Raw genomic sequence first — 18,054 nt, 5'->3', positions numbered from 1 at the left:
GAGATTCCTAATTTGAAACACGTGCTGGTCACAGCTGGACAGGTTTTCTCTCACAAGGCCTTCGAATGTCTCACCACATTCCCAACTGAGGGCAAATTTTGACAATCTTTCTAGGAGCGGGTCTGCCGGTGTCCTGTTTGAGCTTTTTTGTGTGTGTTTGTGCACTTCGGAAAGAGGGGCTAATTGGAATTGAGCGTGGCCCCCAGATGCCTCCAGACTCTGAGCAATCACTCTCACACTTAACACACATTCACACGTGCACACACACACATACATCATCTCACACAGATGTTTTTTTCCTTCCACTCCCCCCCCCCCCCTTTCCTTCTTTCTTCTTTTCACCCACATCACCTTTTCAAGCCAAACAAAACGGTTGTAAACACAGGGTGCCAGCGGGGGGAGTGGAATGCCTCAGAGGCTTACACAGGCTTTGGTCCTCTCTGACAGACAGTCCGCCTTGTGTTTGACAGTTCCTCGGGTCCTGCCGCCTGGCTGCACTGTGGTGGTCCCTGCGTGGCCCTTTGCAATTTCCCATAAGGGGATAAGGGGGATGGGTGGCTGTGGAGAGGAGGTATATAAGGGATGCCCAGGTCCCTAAGCTGAGGTGGGGGGAGGGGGGATGTGAGAGCTATAAGGGCAGGAAAACTCTTTAAAAACAACATCTACCATGATTGTTTAGCTCTCGCATTTGTTTGCCTTTTCGTGGTGTGGAAGCCATCTCCACTCATGTTTACGTTCTATCACATTCCTTTTAGTGACTTTTATTTGAATCGCTCTCTAAATCCATTGTTTGTGCTCCAACAAAATGATCAGCGCCTTCTCCAGTTTGCATTTACAGTGAAACTCAAACCAGGTCTGCACTATGGAAATGTTTGTGGCTTGTTTAGTCCACATACCCTGCAGCTGTTAACAACTGTCTGTCATTGTGCGCAGACTTTACACTCCATCATTAGCCTCGCAAGTGTGTCAAACACACATGCAGACTAGGCCAAGGTAGTGGAGGAGGCAGCGGGGCCAAATGCTCCCTATGTTTACATGTGTTTGTGTGCATGACTTTGCACTTTTGCAGGTGTTCACGTGAAGGTAATGGCTGCAAGTTGTGAAATTTACGTTAAAGCGGAAACTAGTTAGATTAGCCGTTGTCCAGGAGATGACTTTGATTGATATCCTCCCTGGCTTATTAGAGTGATTATGACGATTCACTGAAGCAGACCTCATGCGGTTCTGTTCTCAGGTCTCAAGAGTCTTTTTTTATCTGGAGGACGAGATTGAATGTCTTGTAGTTGATTGGGCATGTGGCCAGTTGAAATGATAGTAGTTGCATTTCTCATCTGGATAGAGCTGGCAATGGGAGCAACAACTTGTGCGTCAACCTCACAGACCAAAGCTCTGCGAGGAAACAGAGAAAATGAGGTGCACACAAAGAGCATCCTCCTCTCCAGGTTGTAGCTTTAAAGCTCTGAGGAGGCAGACAGCTGAACGGCAGACGGGAGCTCCTGATGTCAAGCCAGTAATGAACTTTGCTCCTCTTGTTATCACGACTCTAGAGTTTCCTTATCACGGTGCCACTGCTCCCCGTGCCTGTGTGCCCTGACGGCGGGCTACGTACCAGACAGACGCCGTCTTGTCCTGCATTCTTTCAGCGAACAGGACCCTCCGATATCTCAAGTCACTGAGAAGGGGATTCGGTTACACACAAAGGGAAATGGGCCTGCCGTGCTTTGCTTATGAAAGCAGTGTTAGCACTTCTTGGCAAAGGCAGGTTAGCGGGTACACACTGTGTGATACCAGGCGCCTTATTTCCTGCGTCGAAGTGGGTCTGCTGTATGAAAGATATTATGTCATTTTGTATTTACAGCCCAAGCCCAAGATGATTTAGAAAAGAAGTCTGGATTCCCTCCATCGTCCGTGGCAAAGCTTTTTATATGTTTCTCATGAACCAATTTTGTATTGAATGTCTAACACAATTTCTATCAAAGGCTTGCATCAGGCTCGTACTGTATACTTTATAGAAAACAGAGAGGTCATGTGGAAAACAGTGTGACTTCATGCAAATAGCTATAGTCCGAGACTGAAGCTATAGGGACATGTGATACGAAGAGAGCAGGAATCCAACTGTTGACTTAGCTCCCCTCAAAAAGAAATCAATTCTAGATTTGGTGGACATGAAGGAAGTATTGTGCCACATACTGCACATTTCAGTCTCTGGTTTCTCTCATTGACACTTCCTGTCTTTTACTGTCTTCCACTATCTCTATTTTTGTCTGTATCCATGCCTCTCCCATTTCTCTTTGGACAGCTGGAGGAGTTGGACGCCTTCCTCGAGGGTAAACAATAGCTGAATTAGGATTCCTTTTAAAATATAGCTTGAGATCTAAACGAAGGATTAAGGAGGCAAAGAGGAACGCCACTCCCAGCTGTGCCTGCGCTAATTCTGCCGTCTATGTTTGTCTTCAGGTCTGCAGGAGTTGCACTCATGATTTTGTTTTGTCTATTCACATGCAGTACTGCAAACACGGGATGTGTGTAAACAAGGAGTTGGACCTGCAGCCGGTCCACGGGGAGTGGGGTCCCTGGGGGCCCTACAGTGCTTGCTCCAGGTCCTGTGGTGGAGGAACCCGGAGCAACGCCAGAGACTGCAACAAGCCTGAGTAAGAAACAATCAGACAGTTGTGACAATCAAAGCCGTTACAGGCTGTAAATATGTGTAAGTAAAAAGGCAGAACAAGGAGTCAGTCAAGCCTGAATAGGATGTAAACAAGCTGAAGTGAGTAACAAGCCTGCGTGTCACATTCAGTTAGCTTCAACTTGATTTGAAGCAACAGTCAGAGAGAGCTTGTTTCTTTGGTGTGAATTAAAATGTAAACACTGTGGGTTTGAAATCATAAATCAGCAGTCAAACCAGAGCAAACATTATCTTTTAAACTGAAATGAAATGCTGTGATCCGTCTGGTCTTCTCACTCTAGGCCCAGAAATGGCGGGAAGTTCTGCGTGGGTCGCAGGATGAAGTTCCGCTCTTGCAACACTGAGCCATGTCCGCGAGGACGAAAAGATTTCCGCGAAGAGCAGTGCTCTCAGTTCGACGGCAAGCACTTCAACATCAACGGTCTACCTCCCACCGTCCGCTGGGTGCCCAAGTACAGCGGCAGTGAGTACAGCGCACCGGTGGAATCCTAAAGCATGTCATTTCAATGTCTTGTAGTTAACTTGAGCTGCGACATCAAAGACGGATACTATTTACATCCAACCGTACGATGCAGTTTGAAGCCAGTGATTCAGTATGTGTGGTGCGTTTAATTAAAATGCTGCACACCACATTGTGTGTAGGAGGGATGTGGCCGTGCAAAATCCTGATGTTTATGTATCTACTGCATTTAAATACATGAGGGGAGAAGATGGAATTGGGAGTATATCTGTCCTTCCTTTGTCATACTTTGCATACCTCCACCATGATAGAAGCCGCCCGGGGTAAACCGCTAGTTGACACTAAACAACAGCAAAATTAAAGCAGCCCTTCCATATGAACCTTCTGGCAGCGTTCCATCCTGCAGCCAGATCTTATTCCTCCCCATGATGGCCTGCCCAGCTACATGAGATTAGCATCTGGCAATAGACCACCATGTCTAAGTCACTGCAAGTGATTCATTCATTTAATTAATGCTATACAAGCAAACAGGCCGAGCCCCGGAGCCAGAGCGCTGTCAGATACAGAGCGATTCTTCCAAACAACGGATACAAATTTGGCGAGAGTCCTCCGCTAAAAAATGTAAATAGGTATAAGATCAAAAAATGTGTTTTATTCCATCAGCACGTGCAAATCATCTCCAGGCTTTTCATCTTGTTATTGTTCAGAGTTTTTATTTTTATTAATCTCATTAGCTACAGTCCAACTTGTTTCCATAGTTTGTTTTCTCTCTCCGTGCAGTACTAATGAAGGATCGCTGCAAGCTCTTCTGCCGAGTTGCCGGGACTATGGCGTACTATCAGCTGAAGGACCGCGTCACCGACGGCACGCCATGTGGGCCAGATACTTACGACATCTGTGTTCAAGGCCTCTGCAGGGTATATAATCAACTTCTGCACACACACACAGACGAGCTGCAACATCGACGTCATCTTAGCCTTAACTTATGTAGTGTATCTCTGTCTAAGTTATACTGTGGTTGTTGTAGCAGGAAAACAAACTTAAAGGAACAGTGTGTAACATTTTGGGGAGATCTATCATCAGAAATGGAATATAATATTAATAAGTATGTTTTCTGTAGTGTATAATCACCTGATAATAAGAATTGTTGTTTCTTCCTCGCCATGTTGCTCCGTCATGTTTCTACAGTAGCCCAAAACGGACAAACCAAACACCGGCTCCAGAGAGACTTTCACATTTTTATGTTACCTGAAGGCCACCGTAGTTCTCCGGCACGGTAACGTGAGCCGTAGAGTGCAAAACCGTGGTACCGCCAGCCGCCGTCTGATTTCCGTTGCTCCTAAAGTAGTGTTATTACGGTGAGGATGTCCTCTGAGCGAGGCGAACGGCGTTACCAGGGTTTTGCACTCTTCGCTCGTGTTACGCAATCTTGGAAAGGGAGGAGTGAGCGGAGGGTTACTCAGTTAGTTGCAACCACACCACTGGATGTCGCCAAATCCTGCACTCTCAGCCTACTCCTACTTGTACATGATTCATGTTTTGTAATAGTTAATGGAAAGGATGAAGCTCGAGATTCCAGTGAAGTGTTTGTTTGTAAGTCACAATCAGAAACAGCCGCCTTTGCCAAGTTCATGGTGTCCACGTGAAACAGGGCTTATAAATGTGTAGTTCAAGACATTCAATCTTATCATCATAAGCACATAATGTTATATTACTGCCCTCGAAATCACAAATGTCCGTCTTCTCTTCATCTGTGCCTCTCCAGCAAGCAGGCTGCGACCACGTTCTTAACTCGAAGGCCAGGAATGACAAGTGCGGAGTGTGTGGTGGCGACAACTCGTCGTGTAAAACCCTGGCAGGGACCTTCAACGATGCTCAGTATGGTGAGTCGCGCTGCTCGGATTACATGTACGGTACACTTATAGCTGACTGTAACCACACAGAAAAAGGTGTTGCTATTAAACATACTGTATGTCAGCAGCTTCTGCAGAGGAACTATGATATATCTGATGTGTATGTAAACCTAGAAGAGCTGAGAAAGATCCATGTGGCTGACATGCTGCATGCGTGTATTAGGTGCTGATGTCATGTCTGGTTATGTTTAAACATATTAAGTCTGATTTTCAGCAAACAATACGTGCTTCAGCCAGACTTGGAAAAATGCAGAGCACCAATCTTCTCCAAAGCTTCAGAGTCTGATTAACACAGGCCATCTCTCTCCGTCAGGTCTTTCGATAGCAAACACAAACCTGACATCACCCCTTTGAACTGTCCTGCTTAATGCGCTGCCTCAGTGTGAGCCAACTGCTGATTGCATCCAATCCTTTTTGGGTCTGGGCAGCAACAGCAGAAACATTAGCATAAAAGCCCTGGGTGTGGCCTCCGTCATGTTTACTCCGCATTAGTTTGGCGCTGAGCTTTAGCGTCTCTATCCATCTGCTTTCTTTCTGCACTCTGTTGGCTGTTGGGGGGGTACGGGGTCTGAGGGTTGTATTGGACAAACCAGGCGCTGAGCTCAGCGCTGGAAATTTGGCTTGACCCTTAAGAAAGAGAGCACGAGTGGGAGTGCAGCCCAGGCAGGATATCCCTCTGCTCCCGGGTCTCAGCCTGTCTCTCTGTCTTTCACCCTTTTGTCCTTTTTCTGTTTGATGTCTCTCTATTTCTTGGTCTCTACTTTTGTCTCTTTCCTTCACTTTCTTTCTGTCAATCTTTGTCTTCATCTCGTCCAAGTTAAGTCATATCTCTTCATAAGCAAACTGCAAGTCAAGGTGCAAGTCTTCCAAGTTCCTGAATGCTGACCATTGAAATGACACAGCATTTTTAAAATAACTTTAAACATGTTTAGATTAAAGTTACTGCGGGGAACTTTTAACTGGTTATGAAACAGTCTCAATTTAATATTGTCGCCTCTACATGATCTACATCAGTAAACAAGACCATCGTAGTTATTCTTAATGCTTGTCATCGGTACCTCCGGGTCCGATTCCAGCAAAATCAGACAAGATCATCCAGGTTGTCACCCGCTGCAGTGAAATGAGAGGTTTTCTAAAGGGACTCTGGTGCTCGGAAACATTACCGCTTTTGTCCACAGGTACCGCCAAAATCAACACAAAATAAAAGTTCCTCGTAGTACAAGAAGCAACCTTTACTATCTAAAGAGCCACAAAACCTGTCTGGAGCCGCAAAACATGTGATCATTGTGATGAAGGTGACACAGTTTATAGTCTAAGTATATAGTATATAAGTCTAATGCAGTGAGGGCCAAAGAGACAATGTACTACGGAGTATTAGGGCCACATTGAGGGAAAAACATCTGAGATTTACAGAATAAAGTCAGAATATTATGAGAAAAAAGTCGTAATATTACGAGAATAAAATCATAACTTAACGAGAAAAAAAGTCGTAATATAACAAGAATAAAGTCATAACTTAACAAGAAAAAAAAGACATAATATTACGAGAATAAAGTCATAACTTAACAAGAAAAAAAAAGTCGTAATATTACGAGAATAAAGTCATAACCTTATGAGAAGAAAAGAAAATAACACGTAAAATTACTACTTCATAATATTATGACTTTATTCTCTAAATCTCAGATTTATTTTTTTTCCTCAATGTGGTCCTAATACTCCGTCGTACCGTCGTACCATAGACCTACAACAATGATAAATAAAAATGAAAATGTAAACAAAAAACAGTTATTCATTTCCATTTTTATAAATCCACAGGGAGCCGCTGGAGAGGACCGCAGGTCGCTGACCCCTGTTGTAGCAGCTTTAATGGTGTTTTTATAGACCTACGTCCTTTCAGTGCATATGCCTTATAATTACATTCTGCACCCACTATTTCTTTTTCATTTTTTCCCAGTATTATAAAACATAAAAACGTGACACTCTGAGGTCTCTTTCCATCTCTTTAAATTGTCAAGTTTCAGGTAAGTTCAGACTTAAAGCTGTGCCTGAGGTTTACAAGTGGACTCGCTTACATTTCCTATATGTTCTGGTGTCTTCACTTGAGAGCATCAAATGGTTAAATGTGTAACAAAACAAGCAGATGTTTGTCATCAGCTCAGTCGGTATCGTCTGACAACTTGCATCAGGGCGAGCTTGCGACGCCTTCTAATTTTCCTCTGCAGGCTATTAATACATCATCTTCTCTCTCTGTCTCGCTAGCGGTGGAGGGAAGCATGTTTGAGGTAAACCCTCAGCGTTCCCTACGTTCAGCACGGTAGTGTTTTTCTTTCCCCATGCAGGGTGGTGTGTTTACTGTTCATCCCTGGGTCACTCTGTGGTGGCGGAGGATTGTGTGTGTGGTCAGTTGCTAAGCTGGGGGATCTCGGAGGCCTCTGATGGCTTGTGGATAGCGTGTTTCCTCAGAGGGGGTGGGGGGGGAAGGGTTGGCGGTTTCTGAAGTTCATACGCCCCTGTTTGTTTTTTATGAGCCTCTCTTGTCCCCAGTGTTTAGGGAGGGAATTTGACATGACACACAAAACTGTAACAGTGAATTGTATTTAGGTTTTAGTGTTGTGGTGAAAAGAGTTTATCATGAAGGAATATGAATAGTAGTGGTAGGAGCTTCCTGTTCCTGCACCGTGTGGCCTCAACTGGAAACATCTTTCAGTCATGGTTGACATGGCTTGTGATGCCGTTACTGTGTCTGTGTGTGTGTGTGTGCGTGCGTGCGTGCGTGTGTGTGAGAGAGAGAGAAAAGATCTTCATGGCTGATGAGAGGAAGATATGTAAACCAAGTGCTGCCCCCGAGTGGCTCAAGGTGTCGGGCTAACCATTAGATCACACCAACCCACACCTTTCCTCTCAGGCCATTCAGAGTTTTGATTTTATTTTGAAGGCCAGATGGCTTCTGACCAAACAAATGTTCAAATTCTCCATCTGAACTCTTCTAATGAACGAACTGAGTGAATATTAACAGTCTCCAACTGTACGCAGCAGTACCATTATCACACCCGTGGTAATCTCTTTGAACCTCCAGTGATTTTACTGGACTTACTAAGTAGCCAGAAGTACAAAGTTGTGGTTGCACCACACAACTGCTCATCATGAGTACGTTATGGATGAAACTTTCTCACCCTGTAATCATCAAAATGTTGCCATAAAAGAACTAGTTCTTACTGAACTGATTAAAAAGCAGCTAAAAAAGCAACTGTGTGTTTGAGTTGTGTCTCATCGGCTCGCTCCTTTTTTTAACTGTAACATTTGTTATTTATCTTGAGTTTATTTTTTGTGCAGAATCTGCAACTGGTATTGTTAGAAATCGTACTTACTTATACTGATATGATAACTGTGTGTTAGTGCCCAACGCTATACCAAAATGTTGAAACTTTTTCAATACCGTACTTGTACTTACTTGGAACATACATATATATAGAATTTTTTGTAAAAACTTTATTTTATTTAATAAAAGAAGCTAAACTTATCAAATAATGAATGACGTCTAAACTTTGCTTAAACAAAGTGCAGTCTAGAATTGGCAAAATGATCCAATCCAATCCAGATTTATTAATAAAGCACATTTAAAAACAACAAAAGCTGACCAAAGTGCTGTATAATTATACATAAAAACATAAAAACAACACAATAAAACAACTAAGAGGACCAACAGGACATTAAAATAATAAAAGCGTTAAGACCAATAGGAAAGGAGAAAGGATTAAAATGGTCAACTCTCATGCCGAACCAAAAGCAAAGGAACAAACGTGCGTTTTGAGGTTTGATTTAAAAACAGGCAGTGTGGTGGACAGCCGAACAGGAGGCAGAGCGTTCCAGAGCTTTGGAGCTGCAACTGAAAAAGATGAGGTTTTAAAAGGTCTGAGAGATAGAGAGTTGGAGCTTGCCCATTTAACAATTTATATGTTAATAATAAAATATTGTAATCCTAAAAGGCAAAGAGAGCCGGAGAAGAGAAGCCAGAATCAGGGTGATGTGCTCACCAGTTAAAAGACGAGCTGGCGCGTTCTGAACAAGCTGCAGGCGAGACAAAGAGGCTCGGCTAACACCAACGTAAAGTGCATTACAATAATCGAGGCGTGTGGTGATAAAAGCATGCATTACCTTTTCAAAATCATTAAAAGATAAAAAAGACTTAGCCGCATTTGGAAAAAACTTGATTTCACAACTGAGTTTATTTGCTTGTCCAAAGTTATGATTTAAATCCAAAACTGGATCGTCAAATTTATTTGTAAAGGAGAGTACAAATCTTATTAAGTATTTAGCTTTCATACCCAGCACTTCTCCCAAGAAGATACAGATTCTGTTCTCCTCTAATTGGTCCCATTTTCTTTATATCTTGCTTATGTCGTACCCTGCCCGCTCTGTTCAGTCTCCATCCTCACATTTGTGTTGTCGCGTCTTGGCTTTCACATGCTCTCTCTCTCCCTCGCGCTCCCTCGTCTTGTATGTTAGTTTATCATGGGACAACAGGCCCCGGTGTAGTAATTACAGGCCAAAGGTAGGTCCAGGGAATAATTACATATCATTTCACGGTCGGGCCTCTGAGACTAAAACAAGGCCTCCTGCAGGTTATTTGAGAGGACTAGACCTTTTTTTTTGTATTTTTCCAAGTGTGACATTTAAATCCCCGGTGGTTGGAACCGGACTTCCCTGACGGGGGTTTGGAGCAGCATAGTGAAGCTATTATGAAAATCAAGGTGGGACCACTCACTGCTGTTACTGTGTGAGACTTCTTTAAAAATGTGTCTGTCTCTCCTTCTTGTCTTCAGGTTACAACACAGTGGTGCGGATCCCGGCTGGAGCCACCAACATCGACATCAAACAGGTCAGCTACTCTGGGAAGCCGGAGGACGACAACTACCTCGGTGAGTGTGCTGCGTGTTTGTCAGCGCAACGATGTGGTTTTAAGAAACACTATATCAAATTGCAGGTTTTCTTGGGAGAGTCAATCCAAAATGGAAGCAGTCCAACCTAATAAGATGTATACGTTACAACCCTTCAGTTCTCAACTCATAGGTCAATGCCATTATCCCCTAACATGACCATAAAACCACCCAGACTTGGTGACCCGGAGCTGTAGAGGCAGGCTTTTAGTGAAGGCGGGTGAGGAGACATAGGCCAAACTGTTGTCAAACTGTTTTCATAAAGGAAAGGAAACTGTCATTTGCACTGAGTGTATATGGAGGAAGCGTGGAGGGGCGTTGGTCCATCTGGTCATGGCAAAGAGGGGTTTGGTTGGGAAAGCAAATGGAGTGTCAGCCCCGGAGAAAGATAAATGAGGCAGCAATAGGTGCTAATTAGAGGCATGTGGAGCCCAGGCCGCATGAAAGTGGATATAGGGGTATAGGGTTAGATGGACCCACCGGGCTCACAGTGTGTGTGTGTTTCTATCTGTGTGTGTGTGTGCTTGCACGTGAGAGAGACAGACAGAGAGAGAGAGAGAGAGAGAGAAAAAAAACAGAGAAAAGGAGCTTTGCGTATGTTGTAAGGGCGGGCGCCCGTTTTCAGATGGTTCAAGTCAGGTTCAAGATGTTTTAAGTCAAATTGTCAGAAAACACATCTGGCGGGGTCTCGCTGCCATGCTGCTGTGAAAGGCTCCACTCTCGCTGTTGCTGAGTGCCACAACCACACATTGAGCGAGCGCTGCCGGTATTAAACGTGGTCAGTATTTGCAACGCCCTGTCAGTTTTGTAACTCCGGCTGATAAAGTATGTAGACGTTTTTTTTTTTTTTTGAGAAGACCACCGGCTCATGACGAACTGGGCCTTTGAAGTCGTGGCTCCTTAAAGTTACTGTGAGGAACTTTTCAGTGGTTATGAAACAGTCTCATTTAATACTGATGCCTCTCTATGACTCTAAAACCATCAGAGAGAAGATTGGCTATTACTGTATAGTTATTGTTAATGCTTGTCATCGGGTCTGATTCCCCACAAAATCAGACAAAACGACGCAGGTCCACCAGAAACTCATTCAGCTTAGACTCCAGCAGGGCCTTCGGCAGCGACCAGCCATTTGCGGACCCAGATCCGGCTTTGCTGCCGCCTTAGACCTGCAGTCCGAGCTCTGGCGGGAGATGGAGAGCTCTGCGCCCGGCAGCAGTGGCTCTTCCTCCAGCCAGGAGCAGAGCTTTGCCTCGTTGCTCCGCTGCTTCCTGCTGGGAGCCAACACTGACGCATTGCTGCTGGAGGCCCAGGCTGTATTGCTGGGCCCGCTGGAGGGAACGGAGGTACGAGAGAACCAGAACCAGAACCAGGACTGAGCGGGGAAGACTGTCAGACTCTGCTGTCGGACTTTGCATCGGTGATATTGGATTGTTGATCATTGAGTGTCAAAGCGTCTGTCACCAGTAGCCGACTGCTTCTTTTTAAGACACTTCATGTTGGTTTCTCCTTTTATCTTTCACCCATCTTTTCAAATCATACAAGTTCTTAAGGCAGCTTGTGTACCGGAGAACAGAGCTCATCTTGTAATGTGCCACCATGTCACGCTAACTCATTTATTCCCACTGTTCAAGTTGTAAATTTTTCTTGAAAATAGGCTTCAGAAGAAGCAACCCCTTGGTCAGCACCAAGCATAAGGAAACTTTAAAATGTTCACATGTTTATCTTCTCTCTGTGTGGCTGCACATTTTTTAAGGCATTGTTGTTGATTTGTTCCATTTCTGCAAAACGTCAATGATGACAACCAGAGTCTGTAGATGATTGTCAGAACTCCACAGACCCCACAGTCGTCTTCGGGCTAAAGATAACTAGCTGGCATTCAACAATGTGTAGACTCAGATGTAAACAAGAGACTTAATCACGTGCATTGTTTCGGCATGCACTCTCAGATCCTAATTAACTGCATGTTTTCTGGAACCTGGAGAGAGAGGAGGTTTGTGTTCATTTGGGGTTTATGTGCTAGTTTGCCAAGTGTGAGTGTTTATCCATGTGTTCCTGTGTGTTCTTTGTGTGTGCACATTTATGTACTTGTTTGTATTTGCAGTCAGTGGAGATTCTTTGTTTGCGTTACAATGTCAGTCATTAGGAAGAGTCACGCAGTCGAACTCCAAATAACTGCAATTTAGTGCCACCAGTGTGTTTCAACATACCTCCCCGGCGACAGTGGTTCTGCAGAACAATAGTTTGGCAACTCAAACGCTGTTTACTTAACATATAGCCTGAAATAATAAACACCACATCTCATAAACATTCCCAAAAAAACCTCAATTCTGCAAGAAGAGCCAAACTCATTTGAGGAAATCAAACATTCCTTCACTTACGCTGAATTCTTTCACATGTGAAGTTCTGTGCCGTTTATGGTTTGTGTCCGTTTCTTCTTTCAGCATTATCCGACAGCCAGTCCAACTCCCTCCTGAATGGGAACTTCGTGGTGGCCATGTTCAAAAGGGAAATCACCTTCAAGGGAACCGTCATCGACTACAGCGGCTCGGACACTAAAGTGGAGCGCATCAACTGCACCGACCGCATCGAGGAGGAGCTCGTTCTGCAGGTATGAGATTAGGAAGCTTTCTCCTCTTTGCTTTTAATTACTAGGGATGAAGGAAAAAAATCAATTTACCTATTTATCACAACTTATGTTTACGATTTTGAAATAGATGTTTTAAGTGCCAGAATTGATATATTTTCTTCATCTGAGTCTATGCGGAGGTAAAAGGAAGTTACCACTTTTATTGTTGTAGTCTGAGTAACGTAACGTCATATCCGTTCCGTATCCGTCAACCAAAACAAACCTCAGAAAGCAGAAAACGTTGGAGGTCAGCGTGGATACGACCTGCACCCTCACATGTTAAATCCAGTATTGTAAACACGACACATCCAGTAAAGGATGGAAACACTTTGGGTTTCACACATTGACAGGAAAAGCAGAATTAGACATCATGGCTAAAGCTGCATGCTAACTCTGTCACGGACAGGAAACGTTATCGTATCACGGTAACATTGGAGTGGAGCCGGCCGTCACTCTCGTCTCCGTGGTCAAATGGGCCGACGCTACGACTGTAGAGCACCCAGATACTGACATTATGTTAAATGCATTCAAACGATGGAGCTGACCATGGATGGATAAAGAGAACGGAGCTGACGGGAGAGCTAGAGACCACCTGGGGAAGTTAGCGGAAGTAGACACGTTAGTCAAAATACATCTATGGAAATCAGATTGATTGGATTAAATTCACCAGAAGTATAAAACATTATAAATGAAAAAGAAAATACCACTCATCTGTGAGGGAAATGTCTTTATTCTTTGATTTTTGGGTTGCTGGATAATAAATAATTCCTGACAATGATCCTGATATGTTTGACTTCAGGACATCTCTGACTACATACATGCTGAAAATCAAACATTTTATTGTATAATTTAGATATTTTTCAAAGTAAAAGTCCCTAAAAGTGTATGATTACATTTTTTCCCTTCATGGTCTAGTGTTCAAAAAGTTATCAAAAAGCGCAATAAATCCAAATATCGAATCGCAATACTTAATTCCAATACATATTGAATCGTCCCAGCCCTGTTATACTCTGTTTTGCCTCCTTTAGTCTTGATTTCTATGTCTCTCCCTATAAGAGTTTCTCACCTACCGACACACGGAGCTACATCTCTGTCTGACAGGGTGACGTCTCTGTGTGGACTTAGACAAAATAAGAAAAGCACTATGAAGTTTGACCTTGCCATTCCCCTCCCCACCATTGTTTCCGCAGGTCTTGTGTGTGGGAAACCTCTACAACCCAGACGTCCGTTACTCCTTCAACATACCCATCGAGGAACACAGGGAGCAGTTTGTGTGGGATCCCTCGGGCTCCTGGCTCGAGTGCAACCGCATCTGTCGGGGTAAGACCTCAGCTCGGCTTCCAAACTCTCCGCACATGAAGAATTATGATCATTTCTCTTTTGGCTTCAGTGAAGCTTTACAGTTGCACACAATATCTGGGAGCAGTTATGATACACATTTATGAACTTTTAGGCCCGTAGTTATTTCACAAGTTGGAATATCTGTTCCTGTGAGTAAAGGTTTATTGCTGTAGAGCCGTGTGGTTTAACTGACATGCAATTCTTACAGCTACTCTTGATACAAACTATAAAAATGAACCACCAAAAAGTGTGAAATTTATATGGACCATAATGCAGCAAGCTCTTATTACATGAAATCATATTACATGGACATGGAGCTAAGTGTCAGGGCACATTAGGATTAGCATTTCTCTTGCATCACTTTAAAAACATACTCATTCATCCCTTCCTTCCATAAATCCCCCTCCTGGCAACCCCAATGTGACCCCGGCCAATCACATCGTCCGACACCTTCCCCTTCGCCCCTCGCCCCCTTAACCCGGCTAAGCCCCTCAGATTTCCCTCTTAGAAGCGAGCTAGTGAGGCTCCCAGTGGGTCAGAGGGCACAGTGTGATCCAGTGAAGAGATGTATTTGTGGAGTCTAAGACCGACATGGACCCCTAAGGCTGTATGATGAAGGACTGGATGTCAGAAAGCTGGTCAGACTTGTTAAAGGTGAAGAAATGTGATATTTTGGCAAGCTAACTGTGAGCCAGATGTTATCTGATTTGAACCCCCCATGTGTGTGTGTGTGTGTGTGTGCAGGTGAGCGAAGGCGAAAGGCGGTATGTGTGCGTAAGAGCGATCACCTTGAGGTATCGGACCAACGCTGTGAACATTTACCTCGTCCTGCTGCTGTTGCTGAGCCCTGCAACGCTGACTGTGAAGTCAGGTACACATTAATGCACAAACACACCCAGCAAACAAGTTCCCTACAGAGAGCACGGACGCAGACAAACATTGATTTCTACGCCTCCTCCTCCTCTCACACAGGTGGCATGTCGCCGGAAAGAGCGAATGTTCTGCTAAATGTGGCCCGGGCTACCGCAGCCTGGACGTTCAGTGTATGAAGTACAGCATGATGAAGAGACAGAGCGACAGGATGGAGGCCAGCTCCTGCGGAGACGCCGTCAAACCTCAGACCAGAGAGCCCTGCCACGGGGACTGTCTGCTGAAGAGCTGGCAGTACAGCGCCTGGTCACAGGTACAGTCACGGGAAGAACTGTAGTACTAATGCTGGCCAAACAGACAGCAGAGGGGTGATTGAAAGGAAACAAAAGTCAGACTCTGTTCCAATTAAGGGGCATATTTACTAATTATTTATATGTTATTTCTAATTATTATTATTTCTAATTAATTTATTATTATTATTATTTTTATTTTTATTATTTTTATTATTATTATTATTACTTCATAATCATTATTATTATTATTATTATTATTATTATATTATTATTTAATTGTTATTATATTATTATTTAATTGTTATTATACAATATTACTTTATTATTTATATTTATATGTTTTTTATTTTTATATTATTTTATTATTTCTAATGTCTAATAATATATATGTTGTATATTATCTGCATTTATTTTTCTTTCAGTACATAATTGATGTATTTTTGCACCTTCAAAACATCATTTTTGGACAGAGACATCAAAATTATTTTGAAGAATATTTCTGATTTGCACTCTAATTTCTAGGGCTGCACCCTCTTAGTCCATTAGTCGACTAATCGGTTGTTTTTTGAGTCAACTAAGATTTCTTTCGATCGATTATTCGTTTTTTTAAGCTTTGTTCATGCTGAATGATTTATTTACGAGACACTTGTGAGCACATCTCTCCGGTAAACACCAGATTTAAAATGGTGCTTTTGTGTGATTCTTTGTGGAGAAACTCAGTTTTACAGATCCGTTGATTAAATCAATTAATCGATTAGTCATATTAGTGTTTGACATTTCAGGTATTTCTTTAGTCGAGGAAGAAATCATCGGAGAAAGTGCAACACAGATGAACACATGATGATAAAGTGGGCTTCAATGCATTCTTTGTCCTCAGTGCTCTAAGACGTGTGGACGCGGGAGCCGCAGCAGAGAGTCGTACTGTATGAACAACCTGGGCAGACGGCTGGTGGACCGGGAGTGCAACGAACACCAGAGGTTGGTCACCGAAACCTGCAGCGACCAGCCGTGTCCAAAGTGGACCGTCAGCGAGTGGAGTGAGGTGGGAACCTCTCAGCACGCGCATGAATACAGTACACACAAACACACACTTATAAAAGCAGTAAGAAGGTTTGAATACATCTTTATTCATCCTCAGAAGGGGACTGAATAGCAAACAAACTTTCCTTCAGCAGAGCTCAGCACTAATCGAGTTCACCAGTAAGGTCAAGGGTGTATAACATGATACAGGGGCTGGACCAGATCACCATCAAATATCAGTTATTACAGCTGGTTACCAACCACATTCAGTGCAGCCCCACATAACAGCCCTTCAATAAATCCTACCTTGATGAAGCTTATATACCGGTTTAATTGACACTGTCTCGGAGGATGTAGCCCTATGATCATATTAGAGGTCAAGTCCATATATCGTACAATAAGTCGATATGGTAATTATTGTGACAGGCCTAGTTGTCCTCCCCCAATGGCATAAACAGCTAGAATAGAAACTATTTTATAACGGGGGAAAGTCTGATTTTGATTGTCCACATGCACACATTCATTACTTTTCCTCTCCCTCTTCCACCATCATCCCTCACCCGTCTTCCCCACCCAGTGCCTGGTGACTTGTGGGAAGGGGATGAGACACCGACAAGTGTCCTGCAGCGTGGCGGCCGGGGAGGAAAAGCTGAGCGAGCACCTCTGCGACCCGTCCGGCAAACCTGCTGCCGTGGGGAGCTGCGAGCTGCCCGAGTGTGCGTCCTGGCAGGTCGGCGTCTGGGGAGCGGTGAGTTCTCCTGCAGACACACACACATAGATCACACCGGGGCGAGGCGACTCAACGCAGTGTTTGACTGAGGAAATGGGTTTCATGTGTGGCTCGCTGTCTAGGAGTTTGACTCGTATCTGTTACTCTGTGTGTTTGTGTGTGTGTGTGTGTGTGTGTGTGTGTGTGTGTGTGTGTGTCGTCACAGAGAGAGAATGTGGTGTTTAGCGGTGACGGTGTATATTTCAAGTTAGTGTGTGTGCGTGTAACCTGATATACCGGCACGTTACGGAGGAGTGTGCTCTGACTCCAGCTGCCATTTCCTTCGTGGTGCTTTCACTTTGCCCTCATATCCTGTCAAACTAAACCTGACCCACAGTGCACACACACACACACACACACACACACACACACACACGCACACCTTCCTATGCATTTAATTTTCTAACTTCCCAGCTGTTTCTGTCTACATTCAGCCCTGTTAGGGTAAAGCACAAATTGAATGAAACATGTATGAATGGGCTTCTTTGGCCATTCATAGTTTAGTTTATACATTTAGATCTAATGCCTCCACACACACACACAAACACACACACACACACACACACACACACACACACGCACGCACACGTGTTTATATGAAGTCAGATAGAGGTATTTACAGAGCTGGAATATATGGGCTCGTTAATGCCTGTGTAATTATAATTTGCTGCTCAAATAAACCGATCCTGTGGCACTTCCTCTGCTCTCCCGTAGTACCTGGATGTAGTCGTACGTGAGTTAAGAATTAGGTAAAGGGTCGAGTTTTAAAACTGTGGGTGTGTATGTGAGCGCATGTGTCCATATATGTGTGTGTATGCATGCATGCATGTCAAGAGTCTGACCCCGGCTCTGCTGAGCTGAATCTTGAATGAGGCCCCGTCTAAGATATCAACCTTGACATACTTAGATGGAGTTTGAGATAGCTCGCGGTTGACTGGGCTTCCCTCTTCTTGTGTTTATATATATGTATGTGTGTGTGTGATTTTGTCTTGCAGTGTGCGGTGACCTGTGGCCACGGCTACCAGATGAGAGCTGTTAGGTGTGTGTCGGGGTCCTACGGTGTCACGGTAGACGACAGAGAGTGCAACGCCGCGGCGAGGCCTCGAGACAGTCAGGTAAAAAACATAAACTGCTAGTAA

At 44.0% G+C, this 18,054-nt stretch overlaps 1 protein-coding gene across 1 annotated transcript in view; it reads left to right on the top strand.

The window, feature by feature from the left end:
* The window catches only part of LOC119486926 (A disintegrin and metalloproteinase with thrombospondin motifs 20), a 95,242-nt gene that overhangs the window by 40,946 nt on the left and 36,242 nt on the right, over positions 1 to 18,054 (top strand). Inside the window, exons 12-23 of the mRNA XM_037767474.1 lie at positions 2,506 to 2,651; positions 2,968 to 3,149; positions 3,927 to 4,063; positions 4,912 to 5,029; positions 9,883 to 9,978; positions 12,438 to 12,604; positions 13,813 to 13,942; positions 14,708 to 14,834; positions 14,936 to 15,146; positions 16,004 to 16,168; positions 16,724 to 16,894; positions 17,911 to 18,030. Of these exons, the coding sequence (XP_037623402.1) occupies positions 2,506 to 2,651; positions 2,968 to 3,149; positions 3,927 to 4,063; positions 4,912 to 5,029; positions 9,883 to 9,978; positions 12,438 to 12,604; positions 13,813 to 13,942; positions 14,708 to 14,834; positions 14,936 to 15,146; positions 16,004 to 16,168; positions 16,724 to 16,894; positions 17,911 to 18,030 (1,770 nt within the window). The remainder of the gene's footprint in view (positions 1 to 2,505; positions 2,652 to 2,967; positions 3,150 to 3,926; positions 4,064 to 4,911; positions 5,030 to 9,882; positions 9,979 to 12,437; positions 12,605 to 13,812; positions 13,943 to 14,707; positions 14,835 to 14,935; positions 15,147 to 16,003; positions 16,169 to 16,723; positions 16,895 to 17,910; positions 18,031 to 18,054) is intronic.

The sequence above is a fragment of the Sebastes umbrosus genome, chromosome 4 (genome assembly GCF_015220745.1).
Source record: "Sebastes umbrosus isolate fSebUmb1 chromosome 4, fSebUmb1.pri, whole genome shotgun sequence".
In the NCBI taxonomy this organism is placed as follows: Eukaryota; Metazoa; Chordata; class Actinopteri; order Perciformes; family Sebastidae; genus Sebastes; species Sebastes umbrosus.
Note: the sequence above shows the minus strand (reverse complement) of the source record. Positions and strands in the feature narration are given on the sequence as shown.